The 18,094-nt window shown below is 42.0% G+C and overlaps 1 protein-coding gene across 1 annotated transcript in view; it reads right to left on the bottom strand.

The window, feature by feature from the left end:
* ADAMTS2 (ADAM metallopeptidase with thrombospondin type 1 motif, 2) overlaps positions 1-13,174 on the bottom strand; it is a 114,324-nt gene extending 101,150 nt beyond the window's left edge. The window contains exons 1-2 of the mRNA XM_009706990.1: positions 13,021-13,174; positions 11,891-12,088 (exon numbers count right to left, since the gene is read on the bottom strand). Coding sequence (XP_009705292.1) covers positions 11,891-12,088; positions 13,021-13,174 — 352 coding nt within the window. The remainder of the gene's footprint in view (positions 1-11,890; positions 12,089-13,020) is intronic.
* Between the last annotated feature and the right edge of the window lie 4,920 nt (positions 13,175-18,094).

Genomic DNA, 18,094 nt, shown 5'->3' on the forward strand with positions numbered 1-18,094 from the left:
AACTTTGCTGACTTCCCCGCTAAGCGTGCGAGGTGGGTTTTGAAGGGAGGCGCCGGGATGGGCGTTTTGGAGGCAGCTGCTTCAGGCATAAAACATTTCTCAGCATCTCTCACCATCCACAGTCAGCATGCACCTTCAACAACCGTAATATGCCTGCACATGTACAACAGGAAAAAAATATCTCCTTGACAGGCAAACAGACATGGTCACAAAGTGCACAGATACCTGACAAGATTATAAGTTTAAAAAATTCCCACAGGTGGCAGTTCATAGAAACTACTACTAGGCTTTTCTTTTCAGGTTACTTTTAGGACTGAGCATGTCTTATTTGCAACTGGTTCTTTGGATAAACGAATCCTTCCTCAAACATTCTGTAAATAATCACTCCAATTTTTAAAAAGCTACAATTGTTGAAGCAAAGTTAAAATATTAGGGTGAGCGGCAAAAAAAAAAAACAACACACAAATAAAATCCACGTCTCTTAAAATTGATGGTCTGTAGTGGCCAAACCCTGCAAAATGAAGCAAAGCCCAGGGAAATGAATTTCATTCCAAGGACAACTGTCTGAAGCCCAGCAGAGCTAAAGCAAGCGATCCTTCGCACTGCGAGGCTCCTGCAGCATGACAGCCTCCGAGCCGGCCAGCAGTGAGGGACTGTGGAGGATGAACAGCCAAGGACCGCTGCTCCTCACTTCTCCCTTCGGCTTGGTCCTTTGGGATTTCTGGCCACCTTTCCTCACACACCCATCAGGCAATACTGCAAACGGCTGCTGAGAAACCTCCTCTGAAGAGCTACCTACCTGTGGAACTGTCAGCTCTGGAGCCGAAATAAAACCAATCCCTAACCCCCTCGCCATCCAGACTGTGATTAATAATTTTTCCCCTTGAAAGCACTACACATTGACGGGCAGGTGAGCCGTGCCAGATGGTCTGAACACACACAGAGAGCTGGAACGAGTAAGTGACTGCACAAAAAAACTCACAGATAAAAGGAAGGCAAAGATGCATACCAGGTTTTTACTCAAAGAACCTGCTGAAAAATGAAGTACCTGGTGTTTAACCCATCAATAAGCACTGCAGTTCCAAGTAAAAGAGGAATCTCTTGCTCTGCAGGAGACTTCACCCTTTGCACAGGAATGGGACAAGTGGGCAGGGAAACCCAGTCCCACTCTCTGTGAGGGTCTCTTTTGAGACATGCAGCCAGTGGAGAGCAGGGTCTCCATGGGCACTGTGGATAGCAATGCAATGATTCCTGCCTTGCCTGCATTGCCGGACCATCCAATAGCCTCCAGCTGGTGACTGCATCCCTTTCAGCAATGCGGCTCAGATCGCAACAGGTGGCAGAGGGACTGTGTGGCCGGCAAGAGAGAGAAGGACTAGTCTGTCCTTAGCACAGTGTTAGATTGGTTTAAACCAATTACCAAACCATGCCTTTGTTCCTATTACAATAGCAGAGTTTCAGCAACAGAGTATCAGGATGCAGGTCTGTGCAGGCAGCGTTGCCGGGCTTGAACTAGGCAAGAGCATCACACCACGTCTGGGAGGTGATGCTAAGTCAGTGAAGCTGCCAGTGGCTACTGCTCATGTGTGGGCCTTTAACAGAAACGCTTCAAATGCAAGAAGGCACCTCTGTATTAACAAAATGATCATTGTTTGGCTGAAGAGTACATCATGGTCCAAGCCAGTCCCGCTGACAGAACATTTTAATTTTAAAATGCAAATGTTAGGTAAGATGACTCCTGAGGTTTATATTCAAATGAGAAAAGACAATTAAATTCAAACTATTACCAGCAAACATGCATGTGGGACTTTATTCCATACAGCATTCGGGACTAAATAATTTGAAAAAGAATTATAAATCATTTGTAACATGATCATTTAGAAAAATCAGAGTTTGCACTCATAGTTTGCAGTAACATAGTTTCTGCTACTGCTTTATCCCCCTTATCCCGCTGCTTCAAAACAGCGTTTCAGCTCTATAGAAAAGCACAAATTTTCCAGAAGAAATTAATTTATTACTGTACCAAAGTGCAGATTCAAAGCAACTGAAATCAGAAATTTGACTGTTGTTTTCCTGGTTTAAGATCCTCTTGCCTTTTATAATTTCAGGAAAGTACAGGGGAAAGGAGACTTGCACTAGCTGAAATGAAAGTTAACACTGCTGTTGCTTTTCAAGTGAAAGTTATTTTTACCTAAAAAGTCCAGGCAGCCCCAAGCATTACTTAGGGAATTCAAAACACAGATATTTCAAATAAATAAGCAAGAGTTACAAAACAGCTACAGAAAGTTATTACTCAACACAGGCTTTAGCTATAAACCAAGGCTCTGTAAACCAGGCACCTAATTCATACCAACCACTGGTTTACTACAGGTGTACTCCCCGGACTCCCACTGAGCATAACACATGCTTTGCTAAAGCACAAGCAAAGAAGCCTGTGCTTCCCTGCTCCTCACTGCACCTGCACACACCAGGGGAAGGATCAGACCCAAAGAGCTGCATCCCCCTCTCACCCTACCTACAAAAGGCAGGGGAAATGCTCTGTGTCCTCTCCCTCTGGCCAGTTCACCCAGCAGGTAGTAGAGGCAAGCAGTAGTTGTGAGCACTGCTGCGTCTCACCGAGCCACCCAGGCTCTGTAAACCAGGCACCTAATTCATCCTAACCACTGGGTTACTACAGGTAACCACAGATTACCAGCCAGGTCCCAACCTGGGACTGCAATGGGGAAAGGAGGCAGGACAAGCAGTCATGGCTAAATTGGGAGATGGGTTCAGGGCAGTGGGAAGAACAGCCTTTAAAGGGAACAGTGCACGATACAGTGATTAAATGCATTATGTCATGCATAACCTACCATATACACAGTCAGCAAAGAAAACAGTCCTTTAGCTCAGGCATTAGCCACACAGGCTTTCGCTTTGAACGTGCCCCATGACGACTGTCTACACAGCACCAGCTCTGAGGCACTGAAATACTCTCCCTTTAACCAGCGTCGAGCTCAGGAGCAACACAGCGTTTGCTTGTAGGGATGTGCTTGGTGTATAGTAGCTACCGTCAATTAAATTAGTGCAGAGAAAGACCAAGCAATTTGTTTCTCATTCTCCAGCTGGGTCTCCCACTGCCATAAACACAGCGATCCTTCCAGTGCCCCTCCTGCATGCACGGAGATACCAGCAGCACACAGCACTGCTTCAGTGGCCAGCCACCGAGGAGCAGATTTCACACAGCTGAGAGCAGTCAGAAACAGCTGGAATACATTTTTAATCCTTGGCCCACTTCACAAGGCCTCACATGTGGCTCTCCTGTTGCAAGAAATGACAGAAATTTAGATGTTTGAAGGATATCCATCTCCCTTGCAACTCTGGGCTTGCCCATTGCTTTCATTTGATGATGCCTGGAGCTTTCAGCCTGATCAAACCACTTTATCATCATTATCATGGACAGCAGACAAAATTCATGCCGCTTTTAGAAAACATTTTAAACAGAAAATGTTTATCGGCATTTTCTACTAGAGCTTATTTTAGTGATGCATACCAGATGCTGTTTTGCGTATTGTTATTAAACACAGAGTTTGAATCCCATGATACAAAACAGCAAACACTACATGCTACCCATATTTTTGAATTCTCAGCTCCAGAATCCATTTCCTAAATGGAGATATGGGTTGCAGAACACTTTCAGTTTGTCAAGACAGAATATTAAGGTCTTTCTGTGCACAAGTTTCTCCCTCTTTGTGCCTGGCAGAGACATTAGAACCCGCTGGATCATTGCCATCCTCTGTCTTTCTCAGCAGGTTGGACAACATGAACACAGCTTGTAAATAAACAAACCCCAATAGGATGACACTTCACAGAAAAACTCACCAGTAAATGTGAAACTGCAAAAACCGTGTGGGTGTGCACATACATTTTCATGAGCAAAAACTCCTCACATGCCTGTGGGCGGCTGCGCACACACACACATGCAAGCACTGGCATGGGCGCTGAAGGCAAGGTTTGACTTATGAACTGCTGCTCCGATGAACCCTGCTCCTACACTGGGCTGGTCCCACCAACAAACAGGATCAGCTTTCAGTAAAAACAAGGTTTGTGTTACTCTTGTCTAAAAGGCAAATATTTTGTTCTCTCTTTCCTCCCAGGAGACTGAGAGGCTAAATTCATTAAGGATTGTGAGATCAATGAATATTATAAGGAAGAGTAAAAACAAGCTTTAATGAAATCTGTTGTGAAATGTTTTATCTCTATAAACATATTTAAAAACAAACAAGCGTTGACCAAACGTAAACATAAACAAACCAGTGACTAATCAAGCTCAGTTTCACACAACCCTAGTGCTGAATTAATTGACAGAAGAATGTGAAAAATAAAATGAGGGCTTTCCCTATGCTTCTCAAAAATTTTGCAGGAGTATTTGTATGACAACTGGAAACTGTTGTTTTATAGAACAGTATCAGCTTTATTTTCACTTTATTATATTTAGCAACATTTGGTAATATTCAACTCCAGCTGTAAGCTGTTCACAGCAATCACTTAGGAGAGCCTTATCATAGTATTTGAATTTAGTAGAGAGGCTAAAATGAACTCATCAGTTGAGAATGAAATTCATTTGATTTTTATATTAGCTAACAACACAAGCAAATCAGTGAAATTTAAAGAAGCACAAATAATTAAGTTGTTCACCTTTAATTCATGCATAGCTGAATGGAGGTAACTTGCTCCAGTAACTTGCCTCATGACCAAAACAGGAACCCACCTCTGTTCAGAATAAAACACATCTAGCCTAAGGTAGATATCTGAATCCCACTGAAATCAATTTGACTTAAGTACCTACACAAAAAGTTAAGCATGCACTTCAGTGTTTCCTTGAAGCCTACGTCGATCTCAAATTACCTAATAAGAAAGGTGGGGACAAATATAGAAACTGAACTTCTTAACATACTATTACTATTATGTTCCTTTGCTCCACGTTTAGTGACAGTTTATTACAGGAATGACTGTAGCTTTGGGGAGTGTATGGAAGAGGCAGATGACAGCTCAGCGCCAGGAATCCGTAGCGGAGCTGGCCCATGCAGCAGCTCTGCTCCAGCCTCTCCCTGCTCCCTGTCCCAGCCGCAGGATCGTCGTGTGGCACAGCCCTCGGCATCGCTCCACCCCACCCCACTGGTTTTCACTTATGTGCAAGAGGATTTATGTTCATGGTGAAACAAAATGGTGCTGCAGTGACTAAAGATTTGATGTCATGAAGAAATAATAATGAGAAAGTATTTAATGAACATTCAATCCTTCTGAAAGTGATTTTTAGCATCTGGAAAAGAGGAGATGTTTAATTAAAAGCAGGAGTCCTTTGAAGATGCAATTTACTTTCCAAAGCACTGGAAAATTCAAACAAGCCCACTGTAAGAGTAGCCCACACAGCTTTACTGTTGTCCTGATATGTGTGCACATCACCACGCATCTTTAGTTACATGAGCGCTTCCCTTCCCCTCTGAAAAAACATGGCAAAACTACTAGTATTAAAAAAAAAAAATTCAATTAATTTCATAATAAGTTTATTCCCAGGCAAAAGAAAACTGACTGTCCCAGAAGCACTGGAAGTGCTGACTTTTTACCTGAGACCATTCTGTGGCCCAGCTAAGGCCACCCACTGGGGAGGTCTACGGTAGAAAATTCCATCAACTCTGGAAAAAAAGAGGCTATTCCTTGTATTTCACCCCAAGCACATGTAAGAGTATTGTTCATTAGCCTTCACCTAATCATCCCAGATGATTTATTGCACTGTTATGAAAACAGAAACCTTTAGATTCATCCTAAAGTTTCATATTAAAATTGGTGCAAGGGTCTTATTTGCCTGTGCTAGCAAAGAACTACTTCTCCAGCTGCACCTATGGTGGGGAAGGGTGACATCCAATGGCTTAACACCACTCTCTGGAAAGTTGTTTTTTCATGAATGCATACCCGCGTTTCTTATTCAAAAATTGATTTGCAACTGAATTCTCAATCTTTCTCTTCCCAGAAGAGCCCCATGCATCTGCAATGTTAAATTCAGAGAAAATCCAAGACAAGAAAGACAGATGTATTTATCATGCACAGATGACATAGGAAGGAAGCAAAAAATATTGTCATCAGTGCCTTACTGACTGCAAAATAAGGGAACAGTAATTAATCAGCAGGAGTACATGCTGAGAGGAAATATTGATTGAATTTGGAGAAACTTCAGGTTCCTGAAGGAACTGTTCCCCTGCAAAGGTAACCAGGAAAGTTTCTGTAAATTAGAATGGCAACCAGCCAGCCTGCAGCCAATCTGAGTGTTGTTTCAGGGAATCCAGAAAAATATACACCAGATGCACATTGGTTTCTAAAAAGTAATTTAAATACATTAGTAAATCAATGGCATTGACAGTTTGATGGACTATGATGGAGGAGTCTTCCTCTGAAATATCATCTTTAAAACTTGCAAAGCTCTGGCAACTGAGTTGTTACAACTTTATCATATTTTTAACTTTTTCATCTTTTCCAACAAATTCTAACGTTTGGTCATTTCAGCTTAAATTGATATGGATTTCTCTCCTGCTGAATTGGTCCCCAACCCCTAGGGACTCCCGAACATCCCATCAGTGTGAGGAGGAAGAAAGGCTTTTGTCCTTTTGCATCATGGAGGGGCAGGAGACTTCAGTAACAGGACTGAGGAGCAGCTTTGCTCTGACAAGGTTCGGGTGTCTGTCAGAAAGGAACTGGTCGCCTCTACTGAGTAGAAGCAGCAACTTATTTCTGTCATTTTACCTGACTGGTATGCGTTTATGGTCAGGGGGATGTTAGCCATCCTTAACACAAAAAAAGGAAACAGTAGAATTAAAGAACCATAAAGAAAAGGAAGCTTTTTGCCCCAAGAAGCACATCACAGGGTCACACAGAATGAACACATCTTTCAGTGCCAAGCTACCACCTCTCTGAAGGTCTGAGCACAAGCAAACCCAAGTATTGCAGTGGGAAGGGGTCACGGGTCTGTAAAGGCTGTGCGTCTGTCCATCCCATCAGCCCAGAGTATATTCATGATGGGACTGGTGTCAGCTTGGGTTTGGCCATTCCAAGGGATTTAATTAGCAGCTAAAGAAACAACAATCTGTCTGGTTTAAGCACATTTGGAGAGTTACCTTGCTGTCTTCCTCAGCAATAAACTGTTCTTGGCTAAGGTCGTCTTTCATCTGCACAGTAAATAAAACTGTCAGCTGAAGCTGAGTTTCTGTTTCTCATCAGTCAAGCAATACAATCAAACTCAGAGCAGCGTATTTAGACAATGATTCTGAGAGAGAAGGCAAACCTTAAGGAAGTTTTAGTACAATCATTTCCTGTCAGTTGATCAACATAACAGACACAGTAATTTAGCTGGGGAAATGTGGTATTAAAGCTTACAAGCCTGATAATCAGATTGTCTTTAGAGGCAAAAAATCAAGCTGGTTTTCCAGACCTTACCATAACCATTAATTAAATACTTACCATCTCTTCACTTAGCATCTAAAGAACATTTAAGCAAAAATCTAGCAGTTTTAAGAAAAAACAACCTCCTCTACCTTGCCTATTTAATTCTAGTTCTATCATGTAGGAAATTTTACTGCCGTCAAGCAACATTTCTCATCTTTGTAAGAAGGAATTCAACTGGAAGTATTAAAATATTTTCAACACACTGCTTATTTTTATCTAGAGGAAGATAAATTATTATATGCATGCAAGTAGTAAAAGCACTTGCCAGAAATAATAGGGTTTATTCCCACCATACCTGCAATACATCAACCACTACACGAAAATATTTCTCTTTCCCAAGCAATTAGCCTAATTTGTAGTGAGCTCACACAGACTTTCGCAGTATTACTCTGCTGCAGATTATTACTTGCCTAAAATATGATGCTTACATTTCTCCAGTACATTAACAAATAGTACTGTTTGAGAGAGGAAAAACAGGTAGAAATATTACACCTGTTACTCTGATTCTCACAAACACCAGATAATCCTATACCAGTCAACACACAGCGATTCCGGTTGCCAAAACAAGTATTTATTTTTCCTAATATTCTGACAGCATTTTGCATAAATGCAGAAGCAAACCTGGTACGGTCTGAAATCAGACTAGAGCTCTGCCGCTCGTTTCACGTCCGTTCTCTCCCCGCACATTCCATTTCTTAAAACCCAGCACATCAGCAGAGCCTTTGCAAAAGAAGACGCATACCTTGATCCCTCTAGGGCTGAGGAGGTTTTGTTTATTCATATTTTTTAAACAGATGGAATAAAATCTCAATTTCCCTTACTATAATACAAAAGACAGATAATAGCGTATGGAAAATGCTATTTTCCATGCATCAGGTCCACCTCACCATATCTGTTAGCACAATCTAGAATTTACTTCCATGGTTGGGTAAATGCAATTTTTTTTTTCTTTATGCATAAATCCACCCTCACAGCCAGTCGATGGATCTTCCGTTAGTCCTAGCTGTCTTTTGGGGACGTTCAGCTCCCCACCACGTTCAGGGACCTCACTCCTGTGGTCCTGCAGCTCCGTGTTGGAGCTCCCTGCCTGGGCAGCCATGAGGGCATGGATGTTGACTTGGGGTACTGAGATCTCCAACAAACCACCAGCCAGAAGAATCGCATTTAGGAGACCATGCCCCCGTATAGATTCATTACAAGAATAACTAAAGTTAGAGCAGGTTTGCCCCCAAAGTCTCACATGACTAAACAAGACCACCTGGCTCAAGCGGCACGCTGGGCATGAAGAGCCCCTCACTTCTGCATGGAGACAGAAGGGGTGAAGAGCCCCCCTAGCACTGCACAGCCTCATGCCCTGCGCTGCAGGAGGTCCCCAGCGCCCAGCTGAGACGATCTGCTCCACAGACCCAGCCCCACTTCTGCAAGGGAGAACCTGCAGAGATTTCCCTAACGGCAGCATCCTAACGGACCCACTGACTGTGGGAGTAAATCCCAAAGCCCTTGTGTCGTGAGAGGTCCAGCGTGACCACTGCCCAGAGTAAGCCCCAAGCCCTTGAAATGACGACTGACCCACCCAACTCCAAGTTCATGGAGCTTTCAGTTCCTTCACCTCCTGTTTCATTGGGGAGAGAACAGCTTGTCCTATTTCTTGTGAAAAGAGTGCCAGAAATAGGAATATTTATAAGGAATTTGGATCTATCTATCCAAACCCAAACATTCAAAAATCATGACTCACAATCCCCTCCCAAATCATGGGATTAAATTAACATATCATGGGATTTTGAAAGATGCTGTCTTAAAAATTATGGCATACTATACACTTCATGTTATTCACTACTTTAAAATATATTTACACAGTCAGAAACTACAAAGTTTTTATCAACAGTTGAAAGAGCCAGAAGCTCACCTAGGGGGGAAAAAAAAAAAAAAAAAAAACAACAACACTCATCACATATTCATAAAATTCGTGGAGGCCAGACCTTTAAAAATAGTCCAAGTGTTACAATTCATCACAAGTAAATTTATGGGACTTGGCAACAATGCAGTTGTCTCCAGCGATGGTAGAAGAGGGGGAGTGCTCTTGGTTAACCTCTTTTTTTTTTTTTTAATAGACACAGCACACTGAAAGGGCCCTACTAAGTATTTCCTAAATAAGCCCATTGATTAATTTAGAGCACTATGGAAACACACAGCACAGCGTGCTTATCATGCCCAGTCACTAAATATTTTGATATTTGTTAACCAAAACTAGATGCATTCTGGAAAAAGACAAACTGGAAAATAAAATTACAGGTTTTGAAAGCATGTCCTTTCCCTGCCAAATCAGAGGTGGGAAGCCAGGTTTAAAAAAAAAAAGTAGAGAATCAACCAGTTTTGGAGTGGCCTTTCACTGTTTTTGTTAAAAGCAAAGAGAATTTCATGGAAAAAAAAACCTATACAGTATAGTGGGTTTTTTCAAAATTAAAACAAATCTTTAATCAATTTTACAAATCAACAGATGGTGGATGGAAGGGAAGATTACTGCTCTTAACATTCTTTTCTTTATTTTAAAATTTGAAATATGAAAAATCACAACTATTCCTACCTATCACCAACACCTGCTGTTCCAGACATAGTCAGTGTTGCATCTCATTCTGGCCTGCACGAGTTCAGCCTCGATTTTGCTTTTTAATCCCACTGCGCTGGCTGATGGCTATTATTACTTTGTGCCTTTGTACCAGTGCCTACAAACTTCGGCCCTTACACGAGCGCACGGTGCAGGTGAGGTGGCAGACACAGCAGTCTGGTGGCATCACACACCGCACGTAGCTTTGCTGCCAGTCACGGTGGGCAGCACACGAGCAGCCCTGCTGTCAGCTCCTCGAGAAGCCACACAGCATGGCACTGCATTTCAGAGAGGTGTTTTCCAGATATTGCTGTCAGAGCCTTCCTCTAGCAGGTACCACATGCCAGTAACTGGAGCTGATCAACAATTTATGCTTTTCTGTGTACCAGACTCCTACTCCTGAGGAACATTTACCATCCAAAAACAAAAACACTGCCATAAGGTGTGAATAAAATCAAGTCTCTTTTGTTTAAGAGGAAACACAGTGACTGGCTGATATTTTCCAACATTGCAATAATTTTATAAACATCTACTAACAGAGCAACTTTCATCCTATGATTCTGGGATCGTGGCACAGACTCCTGTGTCCCCCAGCTCTGCTCCAGAACAAGTATGAAGGCAACCAGAAGAGCCCACCACAGCACTGCCTTAGTCACTAAATTCATGGGTCATTTTGATGGCCAAAGTGGAAAAAAAAAAAAAGTCAGTTGAAGGCTATTTTTCTTCCCCCAGCCCCCCCCATACCAACTTGAACATTGAGAAACGGATATTGTTCGCTTGGCCCTAATTTCAGTGCCTCATCTCTGTGACTATCTGTTCCTTCAAGTGGTTTCTGGGGATTACTATAGGCAAGAGTAGAGTATAGATCAGAATTTTTACAACAGGTACCATACTCTGTCTTTTGAAAATGGTTAAGGTAGTACAGTAGAGGGACAGGATCACTGGGAATCTAACACACTGCATTATACTTGAAAACATGTTATACTCAAATAAGATAATACTAGGATATGAGTGGCAAATAACTCTGCAGTTGGTACGCACATTTGGAACAAAAATGTAGCTGTTTTGTTGTTTCCACTCAAATGGCCCGGTTAATCTCAGTGTTAGCATCAGCTGTCAAAACATCCACTTACCAGATCTGCATCCCTTACTTATTCAGAAAAAAGGTGCAACATCAGAGCAGTTACCAGAGAAATAGAAAATACTACATAGAACGGGTGTTTATGTTTAGCTCCTGTTATTCCATCAGTGTGTCTCACATACTTAGTATGCTAAATTCCACTCTTGGAAACACATAAATAAATCAAGAAAGTTTGTGTTCATGTCTGAAGATACCATTATTTCCCTGTCGGGATTAAATCCAGCCCAGTGAAGACACCGTCAATGAGGCCCAGTTACTATATCAGCCTTCGTGTCCTTGCTGCAGCCTTCCAACATGACCTTTGCAAAGCCAGCACTGCTACCTGTCCCCAGCAGGCACAGGCATCTCTGCATTGCTGCTTCTTCCATCATCCCCTTCTTCTGCTCTGAGCCAGGGACTCGGTGGGATGCAGGACTTTATGCTGGCTATCTCCAGAGCCAAGGAAACTCTTTAAAGCACACTCAGCTCCACCATTCTGGAGATGGTTTTGGCTGCTGCAATGCTTGCTTAGCCCAGGTAAAGCATTCAACTCCTTCCCTACCTTTTCATCCACAGAAGGAGAACATATTTCCATTTTCAAAGATAAAAAAGGACAGAGATAGCAGATCACATTGGCTACATGCCTTCATCTACACTTTATACATCAGCTGGCATTAACATCTCTGCCTTACCTTTATACAGGGTATCTGCATTCTCAATAGGAAGCTGCTTCTTGGCTGCTGCTCTGCGATAGACCACGTGCGTTCTGCCTCCTCCCTCCTCCTCCTCCTGGGCTCCCTTCTCCAAAGGTTCAATGAAGAACTCGTCCTTGTCCGTGCGAATCATGCCAGCCTGCAGCGACAGGGCAAGAGATCGAACATTTTGCATTACTGCACATACAGCAGACATTGTGAGTAAACAGTTACAATATGCTTAAGCACACTTTAGTGCTCTCTAGAGAGCAATTAGGATGCAGAGAGGAAACCAGGTGAATTCTTTATTAGAGCAAAACGAAGCATTGTTTCCCCAATTTGACAAGAAAGGGCAAGAGGTACAACCCTGAACCAAAAGGACTTCTCAAACCACATGAGCAAAGTATAGGTCTAAGAATCTGTCTAGGAAATACACTCCCCATCAGAAACCAGCTACAACAAAAGTTACTATGACCTTAGCTATCCGTCAGGCCCAGACTACTCCTGTGTTTACTACCTCTGCTAAATAAAGGATAAGTTCAGTGCCATAAGCTGATCCTGATGTGCAGTTCAAGAGTCAAAAAACGTAGAGTCAGTCTTTCTATTCCAAAGCAAGATGGAAAAGTACTATGCTTCACATGCAGGCAACTAAGCTTTGTGCTTATTTCCCCCTTGACACAAAGGGTTCAGCTGACAAAAGACTCTTTCAAGAATTAGCCACAACCAGTTTAAAAAAAGGTGTCAGTAGTGCACTGCTAAGAAATAAAAACTTATTCAGACTGGACCAGATACCCTGGTATGAAGAAAAGATAAATTTGCACTCCTACAGAGCACCTCAAAGGAACATCACCCAAGTGATTTTCACTGTCTTCAGTGAGAGGAAACCCTCATAAAGACTGAAGACTCTAGAAAGAAGTCTGTCCATCATGCTCATGCAGGTGAAACAACTTGGGCACTTGCATTGCCTGCATTTGTCTCCTCTTGCAGTCCTGCCGTACCGCAGAAGGTCACAGCAGCTAGTAGTTGGCTGGCAGAGATGGTTGGCTTGAATCAATTTTTCCTGCACGTTTGCACATCTGTGCTTGAGAACTTAACTAATGAACTCTTAGCTTGTAAACAGAAAGTCTTACTATTAACATGAAAGAGATTGTTTAGATTATTATTGAGAGAAGCTCCAGATTCAACCTTCAGGGAGCTTCCAAGCTCCTTCATCACTCTCTTTCCCACTCTGCCCACTGATGATCCTGGAGTCACTGGACTTTCAAACTGAGCACAGGAGAACATCTCGACACTGTGACACACTTCATCTTGTTATCTGAGCTTCTGGGAGCCTAAATCCTCTGCTGGGTGAAGCCCTACCTCAAGCTTCCAGGAGAACCAGTTTGGCCTCTTTGAACCCTGTATCCTGACTGGATACTGAAACTAGCATCATCTAAACACTCATATCATATCCCAGCACTAAAGTTCTCATACAACACATATTTTTCCTTCTACAAGCAGCAAACTATATTCCTACTGCTATAAATACAGTATGTTCTTTGGTTCCCTCCTTGGAAAAATGTCAGGTTCATTTGTCATGTCTTAACTTACATTAGGCAAGATTTCCAGTCCCAGATTTCATATATATAATGTATACAAAAACAGATTGAAGGGGAAGGATTAAGGAAGCAAAATTATATCGAAGCAATTTAAACTGATGCCATCCTGCCTGTATAGAGGAAACTGAATTTGAAATCCTGTCCTGTTTTTCTTATTTAATTTAGATTCTACATCAGACACAAAATAGGTGAGAGGCTCAGCAGCTCAAGAAAGCCAAGACAACCAAGAAAATAAGTGCTGAACCCAGGGAGACGGCAACTGATCTTTTACTGTAAAGAGGAATACGTGAAAAATTCAGAATTGATGTTATTCTCCTTTTAATGTGTATTTTAATTGTATACTCACAGGCTTCTTCTGGATATTAAAATATTATATCCAGAAATTTTAAAGTCTTTTTATGAGAAACGCACAACTAAAGATCAAGAAGGAACAATCATTTGCATGTTCAACTGCACAGAGTACAACGCACATGCCATACATACGCCCAGGAGATAAACAGAGAGCTTGACTGTCATAAAAAAAAAATGTGATTTTGCTTTTTTGCAAGTAAGCTGCATGGTTGTGCACATGTTCGTATGTATTTCTGGATTTATTAAACCTACTAACTAAGCAGCTAATTCCAGATCTTAGTTTAAAATGCAGTCAACACTTCAAGATCTTGGGGAAACGCTGCTGTACACTGTATGCAGCAGGGGGTACTGATGGGAGTTTGGAGGAATTTAGATCTTCTAAAGAAAATTAACAGATAGGTGACTTCTACAATCAGTAGTTGAACTGATTAGACAGAAGAACAAGTTTTACAGGTGAACTTTAGCTTCCAGGGTATGGTGGCCTTTTGGAAAAGAAAACACCTGGTCAGAGTAAAGACTCCCCCCTGAGAAGAAGGGGGTGACACCCTGGGACAGACTGTAAGACTAAACAAAAGACATAGTTGAATGCTGGTTCCCAAGACATAAAACCAGTGGTCAAACGCTGAGGTTGCCTGCAGATCATTGTGCCTGGTGCTGGCCCTTTTGCGTGCAGCATGTAGCACTGAATACTGCCAAAGAGCAGGCCGTCCATCAGGTGCTCTTATTTCCCGCTCTGCTTCTTGGATAGACATGACACCATGCAGTACATCCCCATGGCAGTATCCTCCCTAATGCTGTTGGAGTGTAGAACAGAAGGAATTTAACCTTCAAACATGGCTGAATATTTCTTTTCTTGTTTTCATCTTGCACTACACTGGAATTTCTCTTTTCCTTTAGTTCTGAGAAATTATTTTTGGTCAGAATTATTAGGAAAGAGTTAGCGTGTGTTTGAATTGTAAAAGATTTATATCTTTTTATGTATTGTATATCCTACAGTCTTTGGTTTAGCCAACATATTCTCATGAAATAAAATAAGAAAAAAAAATGGCTGCTTAAGAATTTAAGAAGAAAATTCACTTAGACGGCAAGGCAGAGTTCCTTCAGCAATCCACAGTTCAAGCCATCTGCCTAATAATATACCCACAGTTATAAATGATTCATTAAGAAATACGTGGGGCTCCTGAATGTCTCCACCACACATTTCCTTGCTGTTTTGAGCAAGACATTTAACCTCTTTACCTCCATTTCTCCACCTCTGAACCAGCATAACAACAGTCTTGCAGGATAATTACAAGGGCTGATTTGTTATTTTTTTTGCCAAGTGCTTTGAACATGAAAAGCTCAAGATAAATTGCCTAATGCATTTTTTCTGATACTACTCCGAACACCCTCAAAAAGCCACCATGAAAGGGAGATTGCTTTTAGCCATCAACTCAACACCAGTGTTGCACGCAGCCAAGCAAGCAACATCAAGGCATCGCTCCAGCAGCAGGGTTTTGCCGATGCCCTTCATCCATCAGCCCTGTTCTTATCTACAGACATCATCACCCTTGTGCCAGCTTGTCATGTCAAGACAACTGTCAGACAACCACCAAGTTTATGATAATAACAAAGAGTATTAAAGTTGCTGCAATTTCCTAGTCATCCAGAGGCATTCTCCAGAACAGAAACGCCCTGTTGTTTGAGTAAATCTGTGCCTTCCCTTCGATACAGGTTAGACTAAAAGGACTTCAGAAAATTTTTGGGCCATCGTCTGGACATTTACTCCAGGGGATGCGAAAGCAGAATTAAGCCTTTCAATTATCAGTTTCCCCAAGATCTGAACAGAAGAACAGTAGTTGCTTTCATGAACTAAGAGCTTAACAGTAACTGCTAGCAACAGCGTTTTTCTATCTTACACTGCCTGTCGCCCATCCCGGGAGTGCTGTACTTCCAGGAGTTACGGATTAGTGGTGCCTCCCCTGCAGCCACACACGTGCTGTGTAATTCAGAACTAGGTGTGGGACTAAGCATCTCCCTGGAAAGGACTTCCAATTGTGGTGGTGGGGGGAAATCACTGTTACCTCTTCTCCTCTTCTGGGGCTTTTAACTTCAAACTAAAGTGAATATGAGAATACTGCTAAATAACGATGGCAGCAGCACCTGTGTCCTGTGACTAATAAAAATATGAATTAATCGAAAAAGTGTTTGCCTTTGGAATGCACCAAACTGTAGCAAAGAGTCTATAATATTGCACTATTTCCCAAAGCAGGACATCCCCAGGTCCTCCTTCCAAAGGTTTTTAGATCCCAGCTGCAAATTACTCAAGTCAAGCAGTGCTTAGCGCTCATTAATATGCATTAAAGACTAGAGCAGAAGACACTTAATCAAAAGGAAACTGCAGTTCAGAGAAACAAAACCTCTAAGGTTAGCAAGGTGGTTATTTAGAAGCGAAAACCATACAGGAAAAAATTCACAAGGAAGGCAGAGAGTGGCTGTCCTGTCTAATTAAGACAAGAATTACATTGATAAGCCATAAATGAGTCCATTGCAATACACAGGGCTGGGGTTTAGAGCTCCACTCATCTCTTTTGGGAGTAAGAGGGCTCCTGAGCATCCCTGAAGACCTGCTTCCAAGGTTCTCAAGGACCACCAGATCTACAGATACTAGCAATGGCAGTGGCCACGGGGGCTTTCTGCCCAAGATAATTACGCTAGCCCCATCCACCATGATGGAGACCTCCTCTCCAGCCCAGAAGACCTGCTGACCTGCCACCGCAGAGCTCAGCTGAAAAGCAGGTCTCCTTTCCAGTCTCCGCAACATCCCCAACTCCTCTTGCATTTCTAAAGACATTCTCTAAAAGTTTAATTTGACAGAAAAACCACCTAGCATATTTAGATCTACAGAAAACTCCAGGTTTTAGAGTGTTAGCTCCTGTGGATAATTAAATGTCTCTCTGGCTCTGCACTTGGCGAGCGACTTAATTGTCTCCTCATTCCCATTCCCATCACAGCTCCCTGTTCTAGGCTGTAATGAAGTAACCCATCTAGCTGCTGCTTCAGGACTCCAGAGCCTCAGCCCATCCTGTAACCACAAGTTTAATTAACGTTCATTTTCCTCCTCATTAGTACTGCTTTACAAAGTTTCTCATTGCCATATAAAGGCAGATTTACTTCCCAATTTCCAAGCACACGATGCAGATAGGAAGCTAAAATTAAATGTGAACAAACCTGAAATTAATATAAAAAAATCCAAGTGTCTGCTTAGTTAATTAAATCAGTAACCTACAAAAAAAGTGTTTCAGAAACTCTTAGAAACACTATTTCTTGTAAATAGAGACAGTTTATTTTCTTGAGCATTTGATTCTGAAAAAGGCAATCAGACACCTGACATACCTCTGCATGAACAAATCCTAAATACAGTCCTGAATTTCAGGCGATTTTCTGAAGACCAAAGGGAGGTTCAAACTATCTGATATTTAACCTCAGCGCCTGGGTTAGGAGCCTGCGCTCCCTGCGACATCAATGAATCCTCCAGAGGGGAATTTGCAATACAAGATCCTCCCAACAATCAATTCACAGAGAAGCAGAGAGAGGAGATTTGCATTTCACTGTATAGTTGCCAAAGAATACTCTGTAGATGACTTGAAAGAGAAAATATTTATATTCACAGAACAGCATATTGGACAATGTCTTATTCTATTTTTATATCATTGTGCCTGTACCCTAAATAAACAACTGCTATACATTTGACCAAAACTGGCACTAGTATAGCAGAGAATTTGAAAGCAAATTCCACATGTTATTTTTATTTATGATCTGTCCCTAGGTCTTAGAACCACAGAAACATGCTTTTTCCAAACAACAACAGATGTGTCCTCCCAACACTGAAGTCAAGTACGGAAATATTATTAGTTCAATTACATTAGAATGGACCTAATGCACCAGGAGCTCCGATGACTGGAGCAAGATCACCCAGGAAGCCTGCGGCAGAACTAAGGACATAACACAGACCTTCGAAACTCATCCCTGCCCACATGGGATCTCTCAACATTTCCAGTGCCGCAATGTATTCATCCTCAATCACACAGTACATTGATTCAGGAACAGACACGTTTGGTGTTTTATTTCCATTTAGCTTCATTCACATAGCTAACAATAAAAAAAAAGCTTCTTATGTCATATTTGCATTCGATTCTTTGAGAACATGCCTCGAACTACTGAAGCATTGCAGAGGAAGAATAGTGCAGTGCTGCAAATTCATCTTTCTTTACGG

This window comes from Cariama cristata, unplaced genomic scaffold (assembly GCF_000690535.1).
Source record: "Cariama cristata isolate BGI_N322 unplaced genomic scaffold, ASM69053v1 scaffold6719, whole genome shotgun sequence".
NCBI classification, from domain to species: Eukaryota; Metazoa; Chordata; class Aves; order Cariamiformes; family Cariamidae; genus Cariama; species Cariama cristata.